At 56.6% G+C, this 21360-nt stretch overlaps 1 protein-coding gene across 8 annotated transcripts in view; it reads right to left on the bottom strand.

The window, feature by feature from the left end:
• Positions 1-13260, bottom strand: part of PHRF1 (PHD and ring finger domains 1) — a 31201-nt gene extending 17941 nt beyond the window's left edge. For 6 of the 8 annotated variants that reach the window (XM_066252472.1, XM_066252471.1, XM_066252467.1 and 3 more), the window contains exons 1-4: positions 13146-13260; positions 9971-10085; positions 8886-8993; positions 3163-3365 (exon numbers count right to left, since the gene is read on the bottom strand). In XM_066252472.1, coding sequence (XP_066108569.1) covers positions 3163-3365; positions 8886-8993; positions 9971-10064 — 405 coding nt within the window. In that variant the 5' untranslated portion in view covers positions 10065-10085; positions 13146-13260. The remainder of the gene's footprint in view (positions 1-3162; positions 3366-8885; positions 8994-9970; positions 10086-13145) is intronic. The other 2 variants (XM_066252474.1, XM_066252470.1) reach the window with 1 other exon arrangement.
• Positions 13261-21360: the final 8100 nt, after the last annotated feature.

Raw genomic sequence — 21360 nt, forward strand, 5'->3', positions numbered from 1 at the left:
TATCAGCATCCTATTCAACCACTTTCATTATTAACACTACACTCAAATAGCGCATGCACTCAGGAACCTGACAGTGACGGTGCAGTGACAGTGTCCACTGAGGGTGCTGGAGGCCCCCGACCAGAACCCCAAGGTCACCACCACAGACCAGGCTCGTCAGCTTGAGCGCAGCGTGCCAGCTTGAGCACGGACTCACCGACACGACCCTATGGTCACTGACTTTGAGCCTTCCAGTCAAGGCACATATGAGAAGTAATCAATGAACTAAAGTGAACCAAGTATGAGTACCAGGGATGCACTCAGAATCTGTCAAAAATGCCTTTACAGTGGAACTCATATGTTCCCCAAGTGCCTCCACATGCTGGGCCCCGCCCTAAGCTGCTGGGAACCCCTCAGTGAAGAGACAGAAATCACGTCTCTAGGAAGAGACAGGAAGGCAACCTGGGCATATGCACACGATGAGTTCATAGGTGTGGAAGGAACCAAGGGAGGCAGTGTTGGGGACAGGGTGACTGGCCACAGCGGCCCCTCCTCTTCAAAGCCTTTGCAATGTTTCCATGAGTCTCGCTGACATGTTTTAGTAAATTCTGAGGGTTTCACCCGTCACATAAATTGTGAATATCTTCTTGTCTCACAGTGTTTTCAGTTCGTTTTAAATCGCCTCCATCGCATACACTGTACACACCAAAAAGAACTTAGTGACTCAACGTTGATATGCCCCACACAGCCCCCCCCGCCCCCAGGAGTCTGGGCAGCTCTGGCCCAGCACAGGCTCGGGATGCACCTCTGCCCCTACCAGGCAAGCCCCAAGCGGTTCCTGTGCACACCCTGGATGTGTCTAAGACACGCGTGGCCTGCCTCTTGCTGGCTCCCAGCATGCTCACTGTGGGCAGACGTGCCACACCCCACCTGGCTGAGAAGCCCCAAGCTGCATTACTCCCCACGTGTGCAGTGGGCTCCGCCTTCCACACGAGCCCCACGGGGCTGCGCAGCCTTGTCATGCTGTGACTCCTGCGGTCCCTTGTCCATTGTGGTTCTCTCCTCAACTGTGTGTGAGCCTCCCGGCAGGCCGTCCCACACTGGATACCCTGCAAAGGCAGCAGCACTGCCCTCATTTCAGGCCTGGAGGCCACGTGACACTGTGCGTGGTGTGAGCTGTCCCTATGTCACACACACTTTCAGAAGAGCCCCCTCTGGGACAGGAGGTGCCACCGCCATCCCTATGGACCCGTCTCCAGGCCCTGCCATGCTCCCAGCCTGGTGGAGATTCCCAGGTCAAGTCCAGTGTGAACACCACACCACAGTTGATAAATTGTAACATCCAGGAGGTGACGGCTCCCTTTGGCAAATCTGTGGTACTTTCTTTCTCTCCTGCGGGGGTCGCAGGCCCTCCAGGTGCCAGGGCTCTGGTGAACCTGCATGGCCACGGCCTCTCTGCAAGGAGACGCCCTCCAGACAGGGGTCCTCCCTCACTGCTCTCAGCTGTCTCAGAGAAGCTGTGAGTGTCCTTCCATGACTCCCTTCTTTGTATCTGTGAACCTCTGTTAGCCTCATTTCCAGCGCCTTTGCGGAGCTTCACATTCCAGCGGTCCACGGGGTGTCGTGTCGGCAGTATGAAGACAGACAGCAACACCCTGTTGTGTTCCTCAAGTGAAGAGAAGGCTTTCCTTGCCCCAAAATATCAGCCTAAATCTGATCTGGGTTGTAGCTCTGTTGCCACAGAGCAGAGACCCAGTGCCAGAGGCAGAGAAACATCCCACAGGACACTACAGCAAGCCAGCAGACATGTGGCCACGTGGACCACATGAGTGACCTCTCCATCCCGGGTCACACAAATGCACTGTACAGGGACAATTCTGAACTTGCTGAGGAATGGGAGAGCAGGGCGGTGTGCAGGCTGCACCGTCACCGCCCATCTCGCTGGATCATGACCCTGTGGCGCTCTGCGACCTTCGGTGTTCGGGCAGGGGGAGGGAGAGGCGGGGTACAAAAACGAGGCAGGAATAAGAAGGGCAGAGGTCACAGTTCCTGAGGACAGTGGTCAGCACGAAGTGAGCATCACTCATCTTTGTACTATAATACGTCTTTGAGGCCTGACCTGTGGTGGCACAGTGGATAAAGCGTCGACCTGGAAATGCTGAGGTCGCCGGTTTGAAACCCTGGGCTTGCCTGGTCAAGGCACATATGGGAGTTGATGCTTCCAGCTCCTCCCCCCTTCTCTCTCTCTTCTCTCTCCCTCTCTTGTCTCTCTCTCTCCCTCTCTTGTCTCTCTCCTCTCTAAAAATGAATAAATAAAATTATAATATGTCTTTGCAATTTTCACAATAAAAAGTGAGGTTTTTTGTTGCTTTTTTCTTTCTTTCTTTTATTCTTTTTCACAGCAAAATGTTTGAGGAGGAGGAGGAGGTACCACTTCTGAAGTTCGTCACAGGACCGCTGCACGGTTCTGGTACATGCCCTGCATCAGCTTTAGGACGGTCCCACTTCGTCCAGGCCACCACACCTCAGCACTGTCCACTCTCATGTCCCTTCTGCATCTGAGGGGTGACCACCCCACCATGCAGTGCCATGCACCTGACCACTGCTGACTCCAGGGCCACAAATCGCCCCAAGGGTCACTGGCCTGTCAATAATGCTCCTCTCCAGCCTGACCAAGCAGTGGTGCAGTGGATAGAGCGTCAGACTGGGGTGTGGAAGACCCAGGTTCGAGACCCCAAGGTCACCAGCTTGAGCATGGGCTCTGGTTTGAACAAGGATCACCAGTTTGAGGCCAAGGTCACTGGCTCGAGCAAGGGGTCACTCGTTCTGCTGTAGCCCCACAGTCAAGGCACATATGAGAAATCAATCAATGAACAACTAAGGAGCCGCAACGAAGAGTTGATGTTTCTCATCTCTCTCCCTTCCTGTCTGTCGGTCCCTACCTGTCCTTCTCTGTCTCTGCTACACAAAAAAATAATGCTCCTCTCCTGCCACAGGCCCCACAACCCGAGAGCCAGTGGCACAGGGGGAAGCCAGGACCACACTACAGCTCAACCCCGGGGCCCAACTTCTGCCGCAGGGCAGAGCAAGACCCAGCACGAGGCCAGCGCTGGCTGGATTACTCCTGAAGACAGGGGCCACCCCGTCTCTTTGGAGAAAGAACCCCAAGAGACGCTGCCTCACCTTGGACCATTCCACGATACAGTCCAGGCAGAAGTGATGGGCACAGGTCCCCGGCGTCCCCACCACCTGGTCCCTGAACACGTTGAGACAGATCGGGCAGCTCTCAGAGTCCTCGTCAGAGTGGAACGCGCTGCCAGCCTCCTGAGTCCCCTGAGTGTCTGCTGCCACCGCCTCACCGCCGTCATCCTCCGAACGCTCAGAACCTTGGGGAAGAGGAAACACACTGAGTTAGAGCCCTGGGAGCAAGCAGCTGCCGCCACGCTCAGAAAAGCAGGTCCCCAGCCCCACACTGGAGAGAGAGCTGTCCACAGCCCTGCCAGGTACGACTGTCACCAGAGACCTCACTCAAAGCTACTTCCGAGACACGGGGACCCGGCACTGGCTAAGCAGACACAGCGGCTCAAGCCCCTGCCCCAGGGCAGAGTCAGATGCTGTGGAGCAGGACAGCCCAGGGCCAGCCCACATGCCCCATGACTGGGTCAAATGCCCAGGCCAGCAGCCCACATGCCCAACCCCTGCTCAAACACGGCATGAAAGAACTGTCCACCTTCAAACAACACTGTCCTCAGGGGCCCCTACTTTCCCTTCTTCTTGGGTGTGGAGCGCACAGGTTCCTAACCAGACAGCCTGGCCAGAGTGCTGGTCAGTGTCTGGGCAGAAATGTAAGGAGACACTTTTGGTTCATGGCACGTTCCGTTTCTCTGCCCTTTCCCAACTCCTCTAAAGTAAACACAAGTGCTCGTGTCTGTATGTAACATAATAAAGGCAGAGAACAGAGGAAGGTGTGGCAGCCTCACCTGCCCCAAGACCCCGCCCATCCAGTCCCTGTGAGTGTGGGTAGGACGGTGCCCACCTCGGCCGTCACCACACCTGCTGTTACGTGCAGAGAGTGACTGGGTCGGCTCAGCCTCAGCAGGAAGCTCTCCAAACAGCACTATTTTTCTACTGGCTACAGAAAAGCTGGAGAGGCGCTCCTGCTGAGTGGCAGGAGGTGGCCGCCTGAAGCTGACAGTCCCTGCCCGATAGCAGCCAGAAACAGGACTGCAGCCCTACACCACAGGGACCTGAATTCTGCCCATAATCAATGACCCCAGAGGAGGAGCCTGGGCTCGGAGGGGAGTCTCGGCCCCGTAAGCCCTTGATATCAGCCAGGTGAGACTGAGCCAGGAACTAGTTGCCAGCACCCGGGCAGCTGACCTGGGGGGCACTGAGATGCTGAGCACACTGCTTAAAGCTGCTACATCTGGGGTCAATCGTTATCTGCAAGAGAAAACTAATGAAGTGGGCGTGCACAAAGCCGTGGCAGACAGCAGGCGCAAAGCAGAGCAACAGCTCCCTCTGATCAGCTTTCCTGCTTTTCTGAGGACCAAGGGGACAGAAGCAGGAGGAGGCCAGAGGAGCTGACTCTTCTGCTGGAACTCCAAGGGCTCAAGAACTCAAGGGAAGGTAGAGGGCCAGCCATCTGAGGGTCACTGGGCCCCTCTGCAGAACCTCGGAGCACAGAGCAATGCTTTCGACAGAGTGAGAGCAAAGACACACACAGGAGTGCAAAGCCCTGACCTACCTGCCTCCCCTACCCTTTCTCAGGGTCCCTACCAGCCAAGAGACCCAACCTGGTGCGGAAGCTGGTTGGTGGCAGGCCAGGAACCCTAGTGCAGATGAGGGCAGGGTCTCCAAGAAGGGCGGACAGCCCACATGACGACCACACCAGAAGGAGACAGAGTGAGCAGGGCCTGGCGTCACGAGGCTGACAAGGAAGGCTGCACCCGGAGCGGACCAGGCCACAGAGCGGCACAGCACCCTCAGGACCCTCGTGCACACAGTGCCAAGCTGGGGAGGAAGAGGGAAAAGCCCCAACATCTCATCTTTCCTGTGAGGCCCGAGCAACAACGTCCAGAGTGGAAACACAGCAAACAGCAACACAAGTGATCTTCCGGAAAAACACGAGGGCAGGAAAAGCAGCAAGATGAGTCGAGAGCTCCCATGGAAGAGAACCCTGGAAAGTGCCACGCCTGCAAGAAGGCAGGTAGTGAGGGCCTTGGAAGACACCCCTCCCAGGCCCCTAACACTTCCCACAGCTAGAGACGCGACTGCCGCCTTTCTGAGATGGGTGCTGGAGGAACCAGGGAGTGTTCAGGGGAGTGTCACATGCCCTCAGCTGCTACTGTGCCTCCTTCCCTGCATGTGGAGCCAACTGTCCCCTCACAGCACTCTGCCTCCCCAGGTCCACATCACCACTGCCCGCTCATTAGCTGCCCTTCAGACCATGGCTTACAAGTGTTTTTCTGGAAGCTTCTTCTTCCTACCCCAGGTCGAGTTCTTCCCCTTCTCGGGACACCGCTGCTCACTCCCTTGTGGAGTCTATCACCTGGTACCACAGCTGCTAATTTATGTCACTGTCTTTGCGGCTGGGTGGTGAACTCAAGGACAGTGAGGACCCCAGATGAACTGGCTCCCACCTTCCCTCCATTCCCCGTCCCCAAGTCTCTGTATCCAACAGGCCCTCAAAACCTTTGCTCCGCCTGACCACGTGGTGGCGCAGTGGATAGAACATTGGACTGGGATGCCGAGGACCCAGGTTCAAGACCCCGAGGTTGCCAGTTTGAGTGCGGGCTCATCTGGTTTGAGCAAAAGCCCACCAGCTTGAACCCAAGGTCACTGGTTCGAGCAAGGGGTTACTCGGTCTGCTGTAGCCCCATGGTCAAGGCACATATGAGAAAGCAATCAATGAACAACTAAGGTGTTGCAACGAAAAACTGATGATTGATGCTTCTCATCTTTCTACGTTCCTGTCTGTCTGTCCCTGTCTATCCCTCTCTCTGACTGTATCTCTGTAAAATAAATAAAATAAAATAATAAATTAAAAAAAAAACCTTTGCTCCAGGGATGAACTGACAGCACCTCACATTCTCTGCCTTCAGCCTTGTCCATGCCAGTACCTGTGTCCCAGACCTGCTGCAGGGAAGCCTGACACCCAACTCAACATCGGGAAACAAGCAGAAGAGCCACGTTTATGACCTGCACTCTCAGGACAGAATCTTATGTCCCTGCTCAGAATCCAAAATCGAACTCTGGCCTGACAGGTGGTGGCACAGTGGATAGAGTGTTAACCCAGAACACTAAGATTGCCAGTTCAAAACCCAAGGTTGCCAGCTTGAGCATGATGCAACTGACACAATTCCAAAGTTGCCAGCTTGAATGAGGGGTCGCCAATCCAATACCCGGTCAAGGCATGCACAGGAAGCAATCAATCAGTGATCAACTAAAGTCAAGCAACTAGGAGTTGATACTTCTGACTCTCTGTCCATCTCTCCTCTCTCTGTAAAACCAATAAATAACATCATTAAAAATAAATAAAGTGAATTAACAATGAGTTGATGCTTCTCTCTCCCCCTCCTCCCTCAAATAAATAGGTTAAGTACATAAATAACGATGTCACCAACACACACAGCCACAAACTCACACTGATGGACACTGTGCCAACCCCAGTCACTCACGAGCACTATCCCGAATGTGGTGGGTCCCTTTCTGGAACATTCTGACTCTGACAACCACAGGAGCTGGAAAGATGGTCATGACAGACCATGGCAGATGCTTTGGGACCGTGTATCTCCTGACCTAACCATGTCAGAGGGAAAGCAGTGGTGAGCAAACCTCCAGGGTCCAACACCAATCTACCGGCAGCAGCCCAGCTGCACCTCACCTCCAGAGATGTAACCAGAGATGGGCTGGTGAGATAAGAAACCCCCTTTCACTAAGAGGCTTAAAAGGCATTTTATGATTTAGGCCAAGTGTTCAGAGATTTTGTAAATATGATTTTTATACTTGTGTGTGATTCACACCAGCTCAAGATGGCCGATCGCATTCCTGCTCAGGAAGGGCTATTACATTGTAAATGGGGAGGTTTTCCTACTAGAAGGTTCTGAAAGGAAGGAGGAAGGAGACTCGGACCCCCTCCCTTCCCCACACCTGTGAGGAAGAAGATAAACAGCTAGGAATGCAGGAGGGGGAAGGGAGATTTGAGTAACCCTTTCTTCTCCCCTTTCTCCTTAATGGGCGATTTACAAAGCTTATCCTCTGACATCATCTAGCCCCCTCCCATCCTGATACCCTGTGACTGACAGGTACCTCCCCGTGGTCGGCAAACTCATTAGTCAACACAGTCAAATATCAACAGTACAACGATGGAAATTTCTTTTGAGAGCCACATTTTTTAAACTTAAACTACATAGGTAGGTACATTCCTTATCAAGGTAGCGCCTGCACGTGGTATTTTGTGGAAGAGCCACATTCAAGGGGCCAAAGAGCCACATGTGGGTCACCAGCCTCAGTTTGCCCGACCAGGGAAAGTCTAGACAAAGGAATCACGAAATCCATGTATGTGAACTTGTGTTTTGTAAAGGGTATATAAGATGTAAGAAATCTATTTCGGGCCCTGGCCGGTTGGCTCAGCGGTAGAGCGTCGGCCTAGTGTGCGGAGGACCCGGGTTCGATTCCCGGCCAGGGCACACAGGAGAAGCGCCCATTTGCTTCTCCACCCCTCCGCCGCGCTTTCCTCTCTGTCTCTCTCTTCCCCTCCCGCAGCCAAGGCTCCATTGGAGCAAAGATGGCCCGGGCGCTGGGGATGGCTCTGTGGCCTCTGCCTCAGGCGCTAGAGTGGCTCTGGTCGCAACATGGCGACGCCCAGGATGGGCAGAGCATCGCCCTCTGGTGGGCAGAGCGTCGCCCCTGGTGGGCGTGCCGGGTGGATCCCGGTCGGGCGCATGCGGGAGTCTGTCTGACTGTCTCTCCCTGTTTCCAGCTTCAGAAAAATAAAAAAAAAAAAAAAAAAAAAAAAAAAATCTATTTCGGGGAGCACGTGCCCTTGGAGCTATAGCCCCGCGTGCTCCACCGGCTTAATGAATTCTTGCTCCTCTGACAGCTGTCTGAGTGTCTGTCCTCCACCAGGTGCCTTCCTGCAATGCTGGGACCGGGTACTCGACCCTGAGGACCTTGCCGGCCACAGAGCGGCCAGGGCGGCTGGAAGGCAGAAGAGGCACTGCAGAAGCATCCACAGCTGAGCAGCACAGCCCCTGGGCAGCACCATCGCCCTTTACAGCAACAATCAACACAGAAGTTCAAGGGCACAAACGTCACCCATGGAGATGCGCTACAAATTCCTAATCAAGGCATTTCCTGCATGTGCCAGCACTCTCCGTGGTTCTGGTCAACACAGCAAGAGCCAGCACAGGCCCGGGCCTCGGAGTCCTGGTCCGGGGACTGAGCCAGGGCATGCCTGGCAAACCTGCCTGGGGCCCAGTGCCCGGGGCCCAGTGCCGGGGCCAGGAGGGCGGGGTGCCAAGCCCTCTGCTCCTTCTGCCAGGAAGTGTAGAAGGCTGTCTCTCCCTGGAAACAGCCCATTCCTTCTGCTCCACACTCCCGCCCTCACCACAGAAACCTAGCAAATCATGTCATTAAACCGAAACAAAGTGGTACAACAAAGTGAGCCATCATCCCAGTGGAGGAAGAGTCCCCTCTGCAGGGTGGTGGGCTGTCCCACAAGGCCCACATGACCAGGGGGTTTCTCCCTAACTTCTCAGCCTTCTGCTGGCCGGCATGGTTAAGGTAACAATTCCACCAAGCACGTTTTGTAGCCAGCTGTCCCATCACACCTAGAGGAGACAGAGGAGGCTGGTCCTCTGTCACCAGAGCCGTCCTCCAGGTCCCCCTGCTCGTGTTCTCACCAGAGCCGTCCTCCAGGTCCCCCTCCTCGTCTTCTCCATCGGTACTGTCGCTGAGCTCGCTGCCCGTGTCATCCTCAGAAGCCCCACTGTCACCGTCACTGCTTTCTTCTAGACCAAGACAGGCAAACACAGGCCGGTGGCAGTGTCACAGCCGAGGCAGAATGAGGGCTGGTGCGCAGAGGCGTGCAGAAGGCACATGCCACAGGGGTGAGCGGTGGCTGCTGGCAGGACAGTGAGGTGGGGCCGGGGGGGGGGGGGGGGGGGACAAACGCAGGAAAAGCAGAACCCTTCTCATCTATTTATCTCTGCACTCTTGTGTTAAAAATATGACAAAAGAGCCCTGGGCAGGTGGCTCAGGAGATAAGAGCGCCGTCCAGGCGTTCTGTAACGGGTTCAATCCCCAGCCAGGGCACGTATGAAAAGCAATCAATGAGTACAGAACTGGATGGACCAAGTGGACCAATGAGTTGATGCTTCTCTCTCTTCCTCTCTACATCAACGGAAAAAAATTAAAAAACGAGCCTGGCCTGTGGTGGTATGCTAGACAGAGTGTCAACTTGGAAGGCTAAGGTAGCTGGTTTGAAACCTGGGTTTGCCCGGTCAAGGCATATATGACAATCAATGAACTAAACTGAAAGAAATAAGAGTTGATACTTCTCGCCTGACCTGTGGTGGCGCAGTGGATAAAGCATCGATCTGGAAATGCTGAGGTCGCCGGTTCAAAACCCTGGGCTTGCCTGGTCAAGGCACATATGGGAGTTGATGCTTCCAGCTCCTCCCCCCCGTCTCTCTCTCCCTCTCTCTCCTCTCCAAAAAAAAATTAAAAAAAAAAAAAAAATTAAAAAAAAAAAAAAGAGTTGATACTTCTCATTCCCTAACATCTCCCTCCTCTTTCTCTGTAAAATCAATAAATAAAACCTCAATAAAAGATTGAAAGACGTGTAGACATCATCTGGGCAACTGCCAAAAGGGACTCAGCTTTTCCAAGAGCCTAGAAGGTGGGGACAACATGGTGACCCGCTTCTCCTGGGGTGCAGGCCATGAACACTTGCAGCTGCCTCTGGCAGGAAGGGGAGGTGGCTCACCAGCATCACTGGCCAGGGCAGCAGCGCTGAGTCGCAGGTGAGCATCCGGCCCTGGACTTTGGTCCACAAGTTCGTCTAGGCTTTCGTCATCCATTGCTGGACATTGGAGTTCAGTCTGAAAGAAACCAGAGTCAAGTAATTCCCAACTGCACCGGCTGTAAAGCTCCCCCTCAGAAAAGATGACAGTCACTCTCAACCCATCACAACCCTATGACACATGTCCACCTGTGGGAGAGGGAGAGCAAGGTGTAAGAGAGCACAAAGCAATGCCACCCGCAGAGCTGTGCGCACACAGAGAGACAGACACTTACCTGCAGAGCCACGCTCAGTCAGACCTCAGTTTATAACACACCTAAGGCAGCCTCAGAACGGCAGGTTTTGTTTGGATGAAGTGAAATGACTTATCGGGTGAGGGAAAGCGGGCTTTCAACAGGGCCGGTCGCCAGAAAGGCCTAGGTGACAAGCAGGGCACTCTCCTGAGTCTCGGGACAGGTCCGTCTCAGCCACGGCTAGCCAGTCTGGCCTCCACTCACTTGACCCCCATTGGGAAGCCGTGAGCATTAGCTTGCCCCCAAATCTTCCCTGGAGCAGCATGGGGCCACAGAGAACAGAGGTGAGGCTCTGCCTCTCAGCTGCCGTGTCCACCCCTCCTGGGCTGCTGACCTCCAAAAGGAAACACCTGTCCTAGCTTCTCTACAAGGCCAGTGCATGGATAACACAGAAGATCTAGACAAATGACTTCACAAGTGTGCCAAGACACACTCCTCCTACACCAGGTCCTCCAACTCTGGTCCCCAAGTAAGGGTTCCTTTCTCATCAATGCTACTCACTCATTTCCCAGAAGACCCTTAGAGAACCCCCTCACAGGAAGTCATTCAGTAACTTGATAGTGAAGTAAGCCTTCCCGGTCATATAGTGCTTCCCACTGAGTCCACCTCCACGGTTAAAAAAAAATGGGGTCCTTGAGAGACCAGAGGGCAGAAGCACAAAGCAAGCCCAGGGGAAGGTGGGTCTGGCCGGCAGCATGCCCAGGAGCCAGACAAGGCTGTCATTCCCAGGTCCCACACACAGGCATCTGGGGCAGGGGCTATCACCAGCCCCGTACGGGACCAGGGCCGATTCAGACCCAGGAGACTCCCTTCCCACACAAAGCCCAAGACTCTACAACAACACTGAGCCAGGTTCATCTGATCAAACTGTCAACTGCCACATGTTGCTTACCCCTGAAAATAGTAAGTTCAGATGGGGTTTTATGGAACTGTTACGCCCATCAATCTAGTGCCCTAAAATTAAGAAAACCAGTCCTACTTGAAGAAGGGTCTGTGCCCCTTGCTTTGTGCCTCAGCAACACTGCAGAACCCTGCCTGTCCTGCACCCATGTTCTGGCCACAACTCCTGCTGGAGACTCAAAAACCAAAGACGAATGACAGGGCCAAGCCTGTCCAGGAGCATGGCACTGGTCCTGTGGGTGCAATGGCTGCAGTGCTCAGATAAGAAGACCTGTGACTCTCCAGCCACAGCCATGATTGTTCCCCCCGGCAGCCACATCATCCTGGAATACCTGCTCCTATTGGACACAGCACAGTTCCTGCTCCGTAGAAACACAGTCCATAAGGGAGAGGACTCACATACAAACCTACCAGGGAACACTACAGACACCAGAAAATGCAGATCCCAAGGCCACTTAGGAGATGACAGAGAACAGGAGTGCCGTGCTGGGGACTAAACCTCACTTGATGCCATGCCTCACATGCACAGGGGCAAAGGTATGAACCGATGACCCTGGGCTCCTTACCCTGGTGTGCTGCAACCTCGGTCTATCTATGAGGGGCAGTGGCAGGACCTGCTTCAGAGGACAAAGAGGCCATGATGGGTTTGGCACAGGGGTCTTGCCAGAAATGCCAGCTCAGGAATGCGGCTGAACTCAAGGAGTGCCAGCACCTGTGGGCAAAGTCCCGTGGGCCTAGGGGTCCTTATCCACTGCTGCTGAAGAGGAGTACCAAGCCCCCCCCCCACTCCTACACCAGGGTGAGGGAGCTCTAATTGAGGCTGCGCACTTCTGCAGGGGAGCCACAGCCGCTCCCAGCTGCAGGCCGCCTTTGGGGTGCTAGCAGCCTCCAGATCTGGGGGAGGAGAGGGGAGGAAATTAGAAAGAATACTTCCCTCTCTCTTCAAATTCCGGGACGCAAAGCACCTGCAGTTCTGACCGTTGCTAATGGAACCAAAAGAGCCTCTGGTGTGGTAACTACAACAGTGCCAGGCCCTGGGCCCGGCCACCAGACCCACGGGTCATTGTTTATGCACCACCATCCACCACAGTGACTGGGAGACTTCGCCACCAAACTGTCACGGACGTCAAGACAGCTAAGTCGGCCACTGAGAAGTTCCATGGGAGGGTTGCCGACAGGATGGCCCAGGCGGGGCTCTGAAACCAGCCAGGTGCAGGGACAGCGACAGAAGGGGCCGGCTATTATTTACTATTCTGTTATTCTGACTCAACCTTCTCCCCATAGGTCTAGAAAGAGGGAAGAGGAGCGAAATCCCCAGTTAAACCTCATCTGGGCCTCGGGTTCTGTCCCAGCGCGACCGATGGTCCAACCGCGGTTGGCCAGGCCGGTTACCCTTCCGCCGCTGCACAAACGAGCAGTGTGGAAACTCCCAAGTGGCTGTGGATACGGGGCAAGCTGCCGAACCTCTCTGGGCTCAACGCGGGGGCTACTTCCTCCCGGAGACTGGTGCAGGCTGCAGACTTCAGGACTAGGAAACAATCCCCCCCAACCACACGGGCCGGCCCTAATGGAGAGAAGCCAACGAAGCGACGTGGGCCAGGAGCTGGAAACGAGTGAGCGAGGGGGTCTGGTCTCCTCGCTCAGACCGGCCCGAGCGACAGCGCAAGGGGCCGGGGGGCTCCCAGGAAGAGGGGTTGGGTTCCCCAGCGGCTGGGACAGGAAGGCGGTCACCCCGGAACCCCGCCTGCAGGCTGAGGGACCTCTAAGACTCGGCGCGAGGCCTCCCCGCGCCGGCCCGGGGTCCCTGCCGCTGCCGCCCTCCGGGGCCAGCGCGGCGCAGGCCTCGCACCGCCAGGCAGGCCGCAGACAAAGCGCGCGGCGCCCAGAAGCGGCCCGCGCGGCCGAGACGCGGCAGGGACCCCGGGCCGGCGCGGCCCCGTACGTACCCGGGTACCTCACGCCTTGCCGGCCGCTCCCGGGAGCTCACTGCCACCCGAGCGAGAGCCACGACTAGGCCCGGTCGCCGCTGCCGCAGCCGCCGCGCGCTCCTCGACCCGGAAGTGCACGGAGTCGGCTTCCGGGGCCCTCCCGCCCCGCCCGTTGGAGGGAACCACTAGGGCGAGGGAGAGGAAGAAAGGCTTGGACCTCGCACTTCATCATCGAGGGGCCTCGAGGCGTTGAAAACGTTGCTGAACTGTATACAGATCATCCAGGAGCCCAGTGTCGCGAGAGATTTTTGTGCTGTCTAACCTCCGCCGGTGGGCTGTCCCAGGACGACACCCCCAGTGGAAAGTTGGTGCAGCCCGCCGCCCTGGGCCAATGGGAGCGGCCTCCCGGCGCACCTGGGGCTCCGCCCTCATCCCGGCCCCGCCCCCGGGCTGAGGCCTCAGCATCTCCCCTGTGGCGGCGGAGGAGCAGGTTGGGGCCCGCAGCTTCGCGCCGGGTTTCACAGGCGGACCGAGCACTGTGAGCCCTCTTGTGCGTGGCTCCTCCGGCAGCGGGACGCCGCGACTCCCGCGCGGTCCACACCCAGAGCTCAGGGAACACTGAATCGTGCCCCACGTGGTGTGTCATCAGCGATTCGTGCTGTGATAAGAGATAAGCAGGGTGGAACCCGCGCGCGCAGTTAGGTGATGATGAGCATGGACTTGGCAGAGACGGGAGGCTGAGACGCAGACAAAACGAACCAGCGGACAACAGACAGAGTGGCTGAGTCAAGGCAGGGATCGGCCAGAGGGGGACTGGAGGGGTCTTGAGCAGGATGACATGCACTCGCTGATAGGACCCCCTGGGTGTCTGGATGGGAACAGACTGGGAGCAGCCAGGGCGGAACCCGGGGACCAGTCACAAAGCCACCACTTTGGTGATTCCTGTTCAGGGACTATCCTGAGCAGGTCAAGATAGGAGCCATGTTCAGGGGAGACACACATTTGGGACTTCCCAGAAGAGACTTTGAAATGGGCAACGCAACTGAAGACTGGAGCTGGGCAAACGCTGCACTGGAGATAAAAATGTGGGAATTGTGTTGGGGGTGGGAACAGCAGGGGACCAAGGCCAGAACCCTAGAAACTACAAAGGAGACCAAAAAGGAGCATCAGGGTTTGGGGCCCGTGGACAAGCCAGGAGAGGGGCTTCTGGAAGCTAGTGAAAGAAAATGCATCACGGGGGTTGGAGCCTGGGTGGAGCAAGGAGGGGCCACTGGTAACACTCAGGACAGAAGCACTGCGCCCGGGATGGGGGTTGGGGGGCAGCAGTGCTTGAGGAAATTTAAAGACAGGCGAGTAACCAGACAGTAAGCACCAACAAGTCTTTGCAGTGGTTCTGCACAGGGAGGGACAAATGGAGGTAGCTGAGGGGCAAGTAGCCCACCAGAGGGCTCATTTATGTTTTCTGCTTACGATGAGAGAAGAGGAACTTACTTACAGGGCCTGGAAAGGACTTTGCAGAAAGGGAGAGAGTGAAAGATGCCAGAGAGGTGGGGGCTCCACAGTGACCCCTCTCTGTGGGCCAGAGGGAGAATCTGGACAGGATGGCTAGCACAGCACAGTGCCTCTTGGGTATCACCCAGGCAGGCCAGGTCGCTGAACCCAGATACTTGGGCTCCAAATGTATAATAATGTGACCTCAGGAGAGTTTCTCAAACTCTGTGCCTTAGTGTCCTTGTCTGTAAAACAGGGATGTTGAGGACGGGATGAGTGAGTATAGGGGCAGCACTTTGGGTGGGGTCCAGCCTGGTGAAGACCCTGCACCAGCCACCTCCCCACCCTAGAAGCTACTCAGCTTGGAGTTTGACATGTTGCTGGCCATTCTACATACACATGCCTATCTGCTGAAGACCATGAACTATAAGGACACTGCCCAGGAGAGACTTCCAAATGGGTGGCGGCTAGGAAGGAATTGGACAAGCATTTTATGATCAACTTGGAGTCCCCTTGGAGGGGGTCAGCCCCTGCCACTTCCTCTGCAGGTGCTCCTGGGAAGTTGTCATAATAAATACATGCACCCTCAATGAGATATAAAGAACACTTCCTTAGCAGGCATCCTTGAGCCATGCACAACCTACCCAGCCATGCCAACCTGTGCTTAGATGTGAGACATGTCCCCAGGGAACTGCCCAGAGCCATTGGTCTGGACCCGAAACAAGCAGAGGTAGTACCCCTTGAGAACATGGATATATATATCTGTACCTCTCAGCTACCATTGCCCCTCACATGCTGACACAAATTCCTTAACCTCCCACACACAGGTGGACACCTTCCATATATACCCCCATTGATGCTGTCACCTCTGGTGCTCCCTGAGCAGCCACCCACCTGCCACCTCTCACATGCTAGTGCCAAGCAAGGATGCACATGTGCACCTTGCCCACTTGCCCCTCACAGACCTGTGCCCCAAAGTCCTTGCTATGTTCCTGCGGTGTGGCTGGCACCCCCTGCTCCTACTCCTCACAGACTCAAGCAGGCATAGATATCATGTGGACAGGAAAGTAGAACTGGTCTGGGAACTAACTCCCCTGGTTCTCTCTAGCCCAGGCCAGCCCTGACCCCTGTCATGAGGCCTGCATGCACACAGGGCCAGAGCTGGAGGAGGAGAGAGGCAGGGCTGTGTTCCCTGGCTTAGGAAGGTGGTATACTAGTACTGGGGCCACCGTAATAAATGACCACAGAGTAGTGGCTTAAAACAACACAAGGATGCCTGACCTGTGGTGGCGCAGTGGATAAAGCATCAACCTGGAAATGCTGAGGTTGCCGGTTTAAAACCCTGGGCTTGCCTGGTCAAGGCACATATGGGAGTTGATGCTTCCTGCTCCTTCCCCCTTCTCTCTCTCTCTCTCTCTCCTCTCTATAATGAATAAATAAAATCTTAAAAAAAAAAAAAAAAAAAAAAAAAAACACAAGGACATTCTCTCACACTCCTGGAGGCCAGAAGTCCAAAGTCAAAGTTGGCAGGACCATGCTTCCTCTAAAATCTGTAAGGAGAATCCTGTTTTGCCTTTTCTGGTTTAGGTGTTCCAATCTCTGCCTTTGACTTCACACTGCCTCCTCCCTGTGCGTCTGTATTTCTCATCTCTCTCTTTTATGTTTATTTTATTGATTTTAGAGAGAGGAAAAGAGAGAGATAGGTACATCAATCTGTTCCTGTATCTGTGTGCCCTGACTGGGGATCGAACCAGAAACCTCTATGCTTTAGGACTATAACCAAATGAGCTATCCAGCCAGGGCTTCTCTGTCTCTTATAAGAACACGTGTCATTGGGTTTAGGGCCTACCCAAGTAATCCAGGATGACCTCATCTCAAGATCCTTAACTCAGTTACACCTGCAAAGACACTTTCATAGCCAGGTCACATACACAGCGTCTAGGATATGGACATTAGGATAGGGACATATCTTTTTGAGGCGCCACCAATGAGCCCACTACAGAGGGTGGTAAGGGGTGCATTTGGAACTGCCAGGACTGGGGCACAGCTGGGTTGTTGTACCAGCAGGGCAAGACAGGACCTGGGAGTCATCCTGACTTCTGGCCTCTCCATGTCCCTGAGTCCCAGACTTCTTCCTTCCAAACATCTGCTCTGTCTGCCTCTCCCCCTCCCCCATGCCCTGTCCTGAAGGTTGGGCCTCATCAGGGACCTGCACAAGCCAGGCCTTGATGACCCCTCAACTTCTGACCCAGTACAGCTGAGCCACTCATTGTTATGTGTTCCTTCCCCATCCATAGGTGGCCACACCCCACAACACCCTGCACCAGGCTTCACACTCCTGAGGTCCCAGGCAGGGACAGACGCTGCCCTGAAGCCCCAGCACTGCTACCCAGGCGACAGTTTTGAAGGAAGAGATGAAGTGACCATGATGGCAGCTAGCTGGCTCCAGCCCAGGCTTATGAGGGATGCAAGTAAGTCACTGGGGGCAGGAAGGACCAGGAAGCCAGGATGGCTGGGGCTCTCACCCCGGTTCAAGGACCATGTGGAGACAAGTATGGAGCAGAGGGGCCTTTTGAGCTGCCTGGAGCCAGGAGAGTGAGGTCTTCAGGGAGGGTCATGCTCTGAGGCAGAAGCCAGGGACCGGCTGCTTTGAAGAGGTGGGGGAAATGGGGGAGCTCTTGCTGACCTTGCAGGGGACACAAAAGGCTTGTGAGGAACCCTGTGCCAGGAATAAAAGGGTAGCAGGTATTTCTCTGCCCAGTTAGGGATCTAGATGACTCTATTCTGCCTCGGGCATACCCTCAGCCATGGAGGCGGGAGGGGAGTGTGAAGAAAAGAGGGCCAGAGCCAGATGTCCCTTGGCTGCCACCTTGGGAGCTCCAGCCAGGAGTCAATAACTCTAGGTCTTAAATAGTTCATTCCTTTGATTTATACCTTCTCAGTGTTCGGGACAGGACGGGGCAACTCGAGGGGCTAAATCGCCCAGGGCCCTGCGCCCGCGCTCCGAAAATCGGACTCAGAGCCTTCCGTGGTAACAGATCCAAAGGAAGGGGGATCCAGGGCCGGCCCGCGGGGGTTGCGAGTCGGACACCTTCCCCGCTCTGCCCCGCCAGCCAGCCGGACGGCCGCGGGCGGGGTACGCGCGGATGGTGCGGGCGGTGCAGGCGTCCGGAGGCCGAGGCCCCTCCTCGGCACCGGCTCGGGCTGCGGCTACGTGAGCCGAGTCCCGCGGGTTCCCTGGGAGCCGCTGGCCACCGCGCGACGGGCGGGGCGCGGCGCCTCGGGCCATACCACCCGACCCGACCGGCGGGGGAGCGGCGCCCCAGGCCCCGCCCGGCAGGTGGCGGCCCCGCCCCGAGGCCGACGTGCGGAAAGGAACGCGCCGGCAGCGCCCGCGAGGGGCCGCGCGGCGGTGGGCGTGGCGTCCGCACCCCCCTCGCGCCCACTGGCTGCGGCCAGGCAGGGTAGGCCCGGCCCGGCCGGCAATTGGCTGCTGGTTTTTTTTATATTTGCATAGGGCGGGGCACCGGGCGCGGGCACGGAGACGTGGGGCGCGAGGGGGACAGCGGCCGCCACGGAGTTGGGCCGAGAGCCGGCGATGGTCCCGCGCGCGGGGGTCGCAGGTGACGCACGAGGGGGTCCCAAGCCGGCGGGCGGGGGGCGCACCCCCAGAGGCCGCCTGCCCTCGCGGGCTACAGGGGCTCGGACGCCCAAGTTGGAAGAGAAGGAGGGGTCGGGGTGCGGGACGACCCCTCCCTCCGCCTGCTCGGCGGTCCCTCCAGGCGCAGGGCAGCCACTGCCCACCGCACACTGCGCTGCTCAGGAACCACTGTGCGTGTGACAGCGGCTGATCTGTTCCTGGGCAGCGCGACCGCCCCGGCCCCTCTGTGACCCTGCTCTATCGGACAGGGGGGAGACCACACCGGACAGGGAGAGGCCACACCGGGTCGGAGGGCAGGCGCCAAGGGGTGGGGGAGGGCGCCCTATGGAAGGGTCTCCCTGTGTGCGCCCTGCAGACACCGAGGGGGTGGGAGAGAAAGAAAGGACCTGGAGAGGGCTTTGCCCCCTCCGCGTAAGAGGTCTCACAGGTCGGACCAGATGCCCTCTCGGAGGGAACTTTCTTTTACTTCTGTGTCAGGGTGCCAAGTGTGCAGCGATCCTGGGACGGTCTTCTAGAAGTTGCCAAGCTGAGGACAGCCCTGGGCACAGGCGGACTGGAGCCTCCAGGACCAACCTCCTGAGGGCCACCTCTGGGATCTTTCTGAAGACAGTGACAGATTTGGCTTTTCTGTGCATTTCTGCCACTTCACGCAAGGCCACTAAGGATGGCAGGGCCCCACGTATGGTGCCCAGCAACCTGCCCCTCCAAGAATGGGGGCACCTTGTCAAGTCCCTGGCCTCACCACTGGCCTTCTCTGCTGAGTGCTCTCGAGTCCACTGTGAAAATCTGCTGAGCGTGGAGTGTGTCCAGAGCAGCTTCCAGGCCTGCAGGGGCCAGGATGCCTGCAGCAGTCCCTGGGCCCTCTTAGGGCTGTAGGGGTTGGTGGCTGGAGCTGGGTCTGCTGTTTTCCGAGAGCTGAGGGACTTGCATGGACTCACCACTTCCCTTTGGAAGAACCGTGTCCTGATGGTCACTGTGGTATCACACCTAGTGGGCTTGGTAGGGTGAAGTTCTGCAGGTGACAAGGAGGCGGTGATGATGGCCCTTGGTGTTGAGAACCAGTGGGGCTGATTTGTCGCCACTGGGCAGTGACTTGCTGTGAGTGACGCTCAGTGAACCCAGGCATTCTCAGCCAGCCCTAGAGGGCACTTCTGTGCTGACGATGAACAGGAACTCTGAGCTCAGTAGGGGCTCCAGTGCTGTTCCTCCAACAGTCTGGCCCTGAAGGGCAGCAGTGACCAGTGACAATGGCTGCTTCGTCCTCACACCAGGATCCTTGGTCAGCTATGTGGAGAGCTGACCCAGCCTGACTTGGCCCTGTCCTGCTATGAACTGGACATTTGGAGGGAGTTGGGCGTTTTTCTCACCTCAGGGCAGCTCACAACATTGTTCTCAACGTACAATTTTCAACTCAAAAGTGAACTTTTCAGCCACTCAAAGGTTTGCTTAGTGATGTGAAACACTTTTAGCAACGTTCTGGTGGGGATTTTGTACATCTGAAATAGCCACTGGGGAAGGTTCTCCACCTTGGCTGCTAGAGAGGACCCCCCTCTGAAAGGGGCCAGTTAGCTTGCTCAGAGCCAGTAGCAGACTGGGGACAAGCCTCTGGTGGTGGCTTCCGAAGGAATAGGTGCCCCTTGGAAACAGCACAAGAAAGCCGGAGTGTGTGAGCTCAGCCAGCTCTGTGCCTGCTTCCCCTTGGAGGCTGAGAAACTTGGTGAGGAAGCTCCTGGCACTGAGGGCATGGGCTAGTTATGCACATGCCCAATGTGTGCAGGATGGTCCCTGGATGGCACTTGCTCTGCCCCTGCTGGGCTATATACTCAGCTTGGGAGATGATCCCGTGCAGCAGCTCAGGGCTGGTGCCCAGATCCATCCAGCCTTCCTGAGTGAGGGTGGCAAGTGTGGGTGAGGGGAGCAGGCCCCTTACACCTGATGGTGACCGCTCAGAGCTCCCAGCCCTTCCACCCAGGATGCAGCCCCCTCAGTCTTCCCAGTCCAGGCTACACCCCATGTGACCCTGTGCTTGGGTCTGTGGGGCCACAGGTCAAGCCAGCCCAGACCCCCAGGAACAGGCTGCTTTGAGCTGGGCCGCAGGCTCAGGCAGCAGTGTAGACAGAGGTGTGGCTGGGCTGGGAGCTTCGCAGAGGAAGCCTGGGCCGGGTTCCTCTGACACTAAGGTCAGATGCCACCTTCTGCCACTCTGGCTGACCAACCACTCCCCATCTGGGCTGCTTCTCAGCAGGAAGTCCCCAGTCCTGGTTACACCCCTCAAGCTGGGCTCTTGGCTTCCTTGTTCCTGACGCTTGGCACTTCATGGCCTGAGGCCTGACTCAGAGCTACCCCAGGAGAAGGCTGACTTCATCCAAGTTGCCCAGCCCAAAACTTAGTACAAAGACCCTCATGATCTAGGATGTCTCCATCCTGTTCCCCACGACCACCATGGCTGCACCTGAGGCTTAGAGTCCCCAAATTCTGGCCATCACAAAGGCCTCCCAACCTTCGCCACCACCCTCAGAGCTGAGAGCCTGTGGCTCAGCCCAGCAGAGAACTGTGATTTGGATACCTGCCCTGATTTCAAAGCTGTAGGCACATAGCAGAGGCTTCCCGCCCACCTGGGGAGCCAAGGGGGGTGTTGGAAGGCAGGGCGGCCACACCCTCAGCCTACAAAGCTCCTCTGGGCAAAACTCCCTGGGCCTGGCCAACCCAGGAGTCTGGGGACCCGCCCCCACGAGCTCTCAGACTCAGACAACCTGATAGGCAGGTCTGGCTCGTCCTTGAGCCCTCATACCCAGGAGTCACTCCAGAGTGGGTGGCAGTTCCTGCTGCTGCTGAGGAGCAGGCCAGAGGAGGGGAGCCAGGGGGGAGAGGATCACATAAAACCTATGCCAGGGCTGAGGCTTCTTTAGGCTCCAGACCATCCATCTCCAACACCAGGGCCAGGCTGCAGAGAGCTTCGAAGGTGGCTCAGCCATGGCAGCCTGCAATTAGAGGTCCTGGGAGCCACAGCCTTGGACTTGAGTGACCAGTGACCCTGAGAGACCCTCTCAGGAGCTCTGGCTGTGGCCAGCCCCTGGCAGC

This window comes from Saccopteryx bilineata, chromosome 1 (genome assembly GCF_036850765.1).
Source record: "Saccopteryx bilineata isolate mSacBil1 chromosome 1, mSacBil1_pri_phased_curated, whole genome shotgun sequence".
Taxonomy (NCBI): Eukaryota; Metazoa; Chordata; class Mammalia; order Chiroptera; family Emballonuridae; genus Saccopteryx; species Saccopteryx bilineata.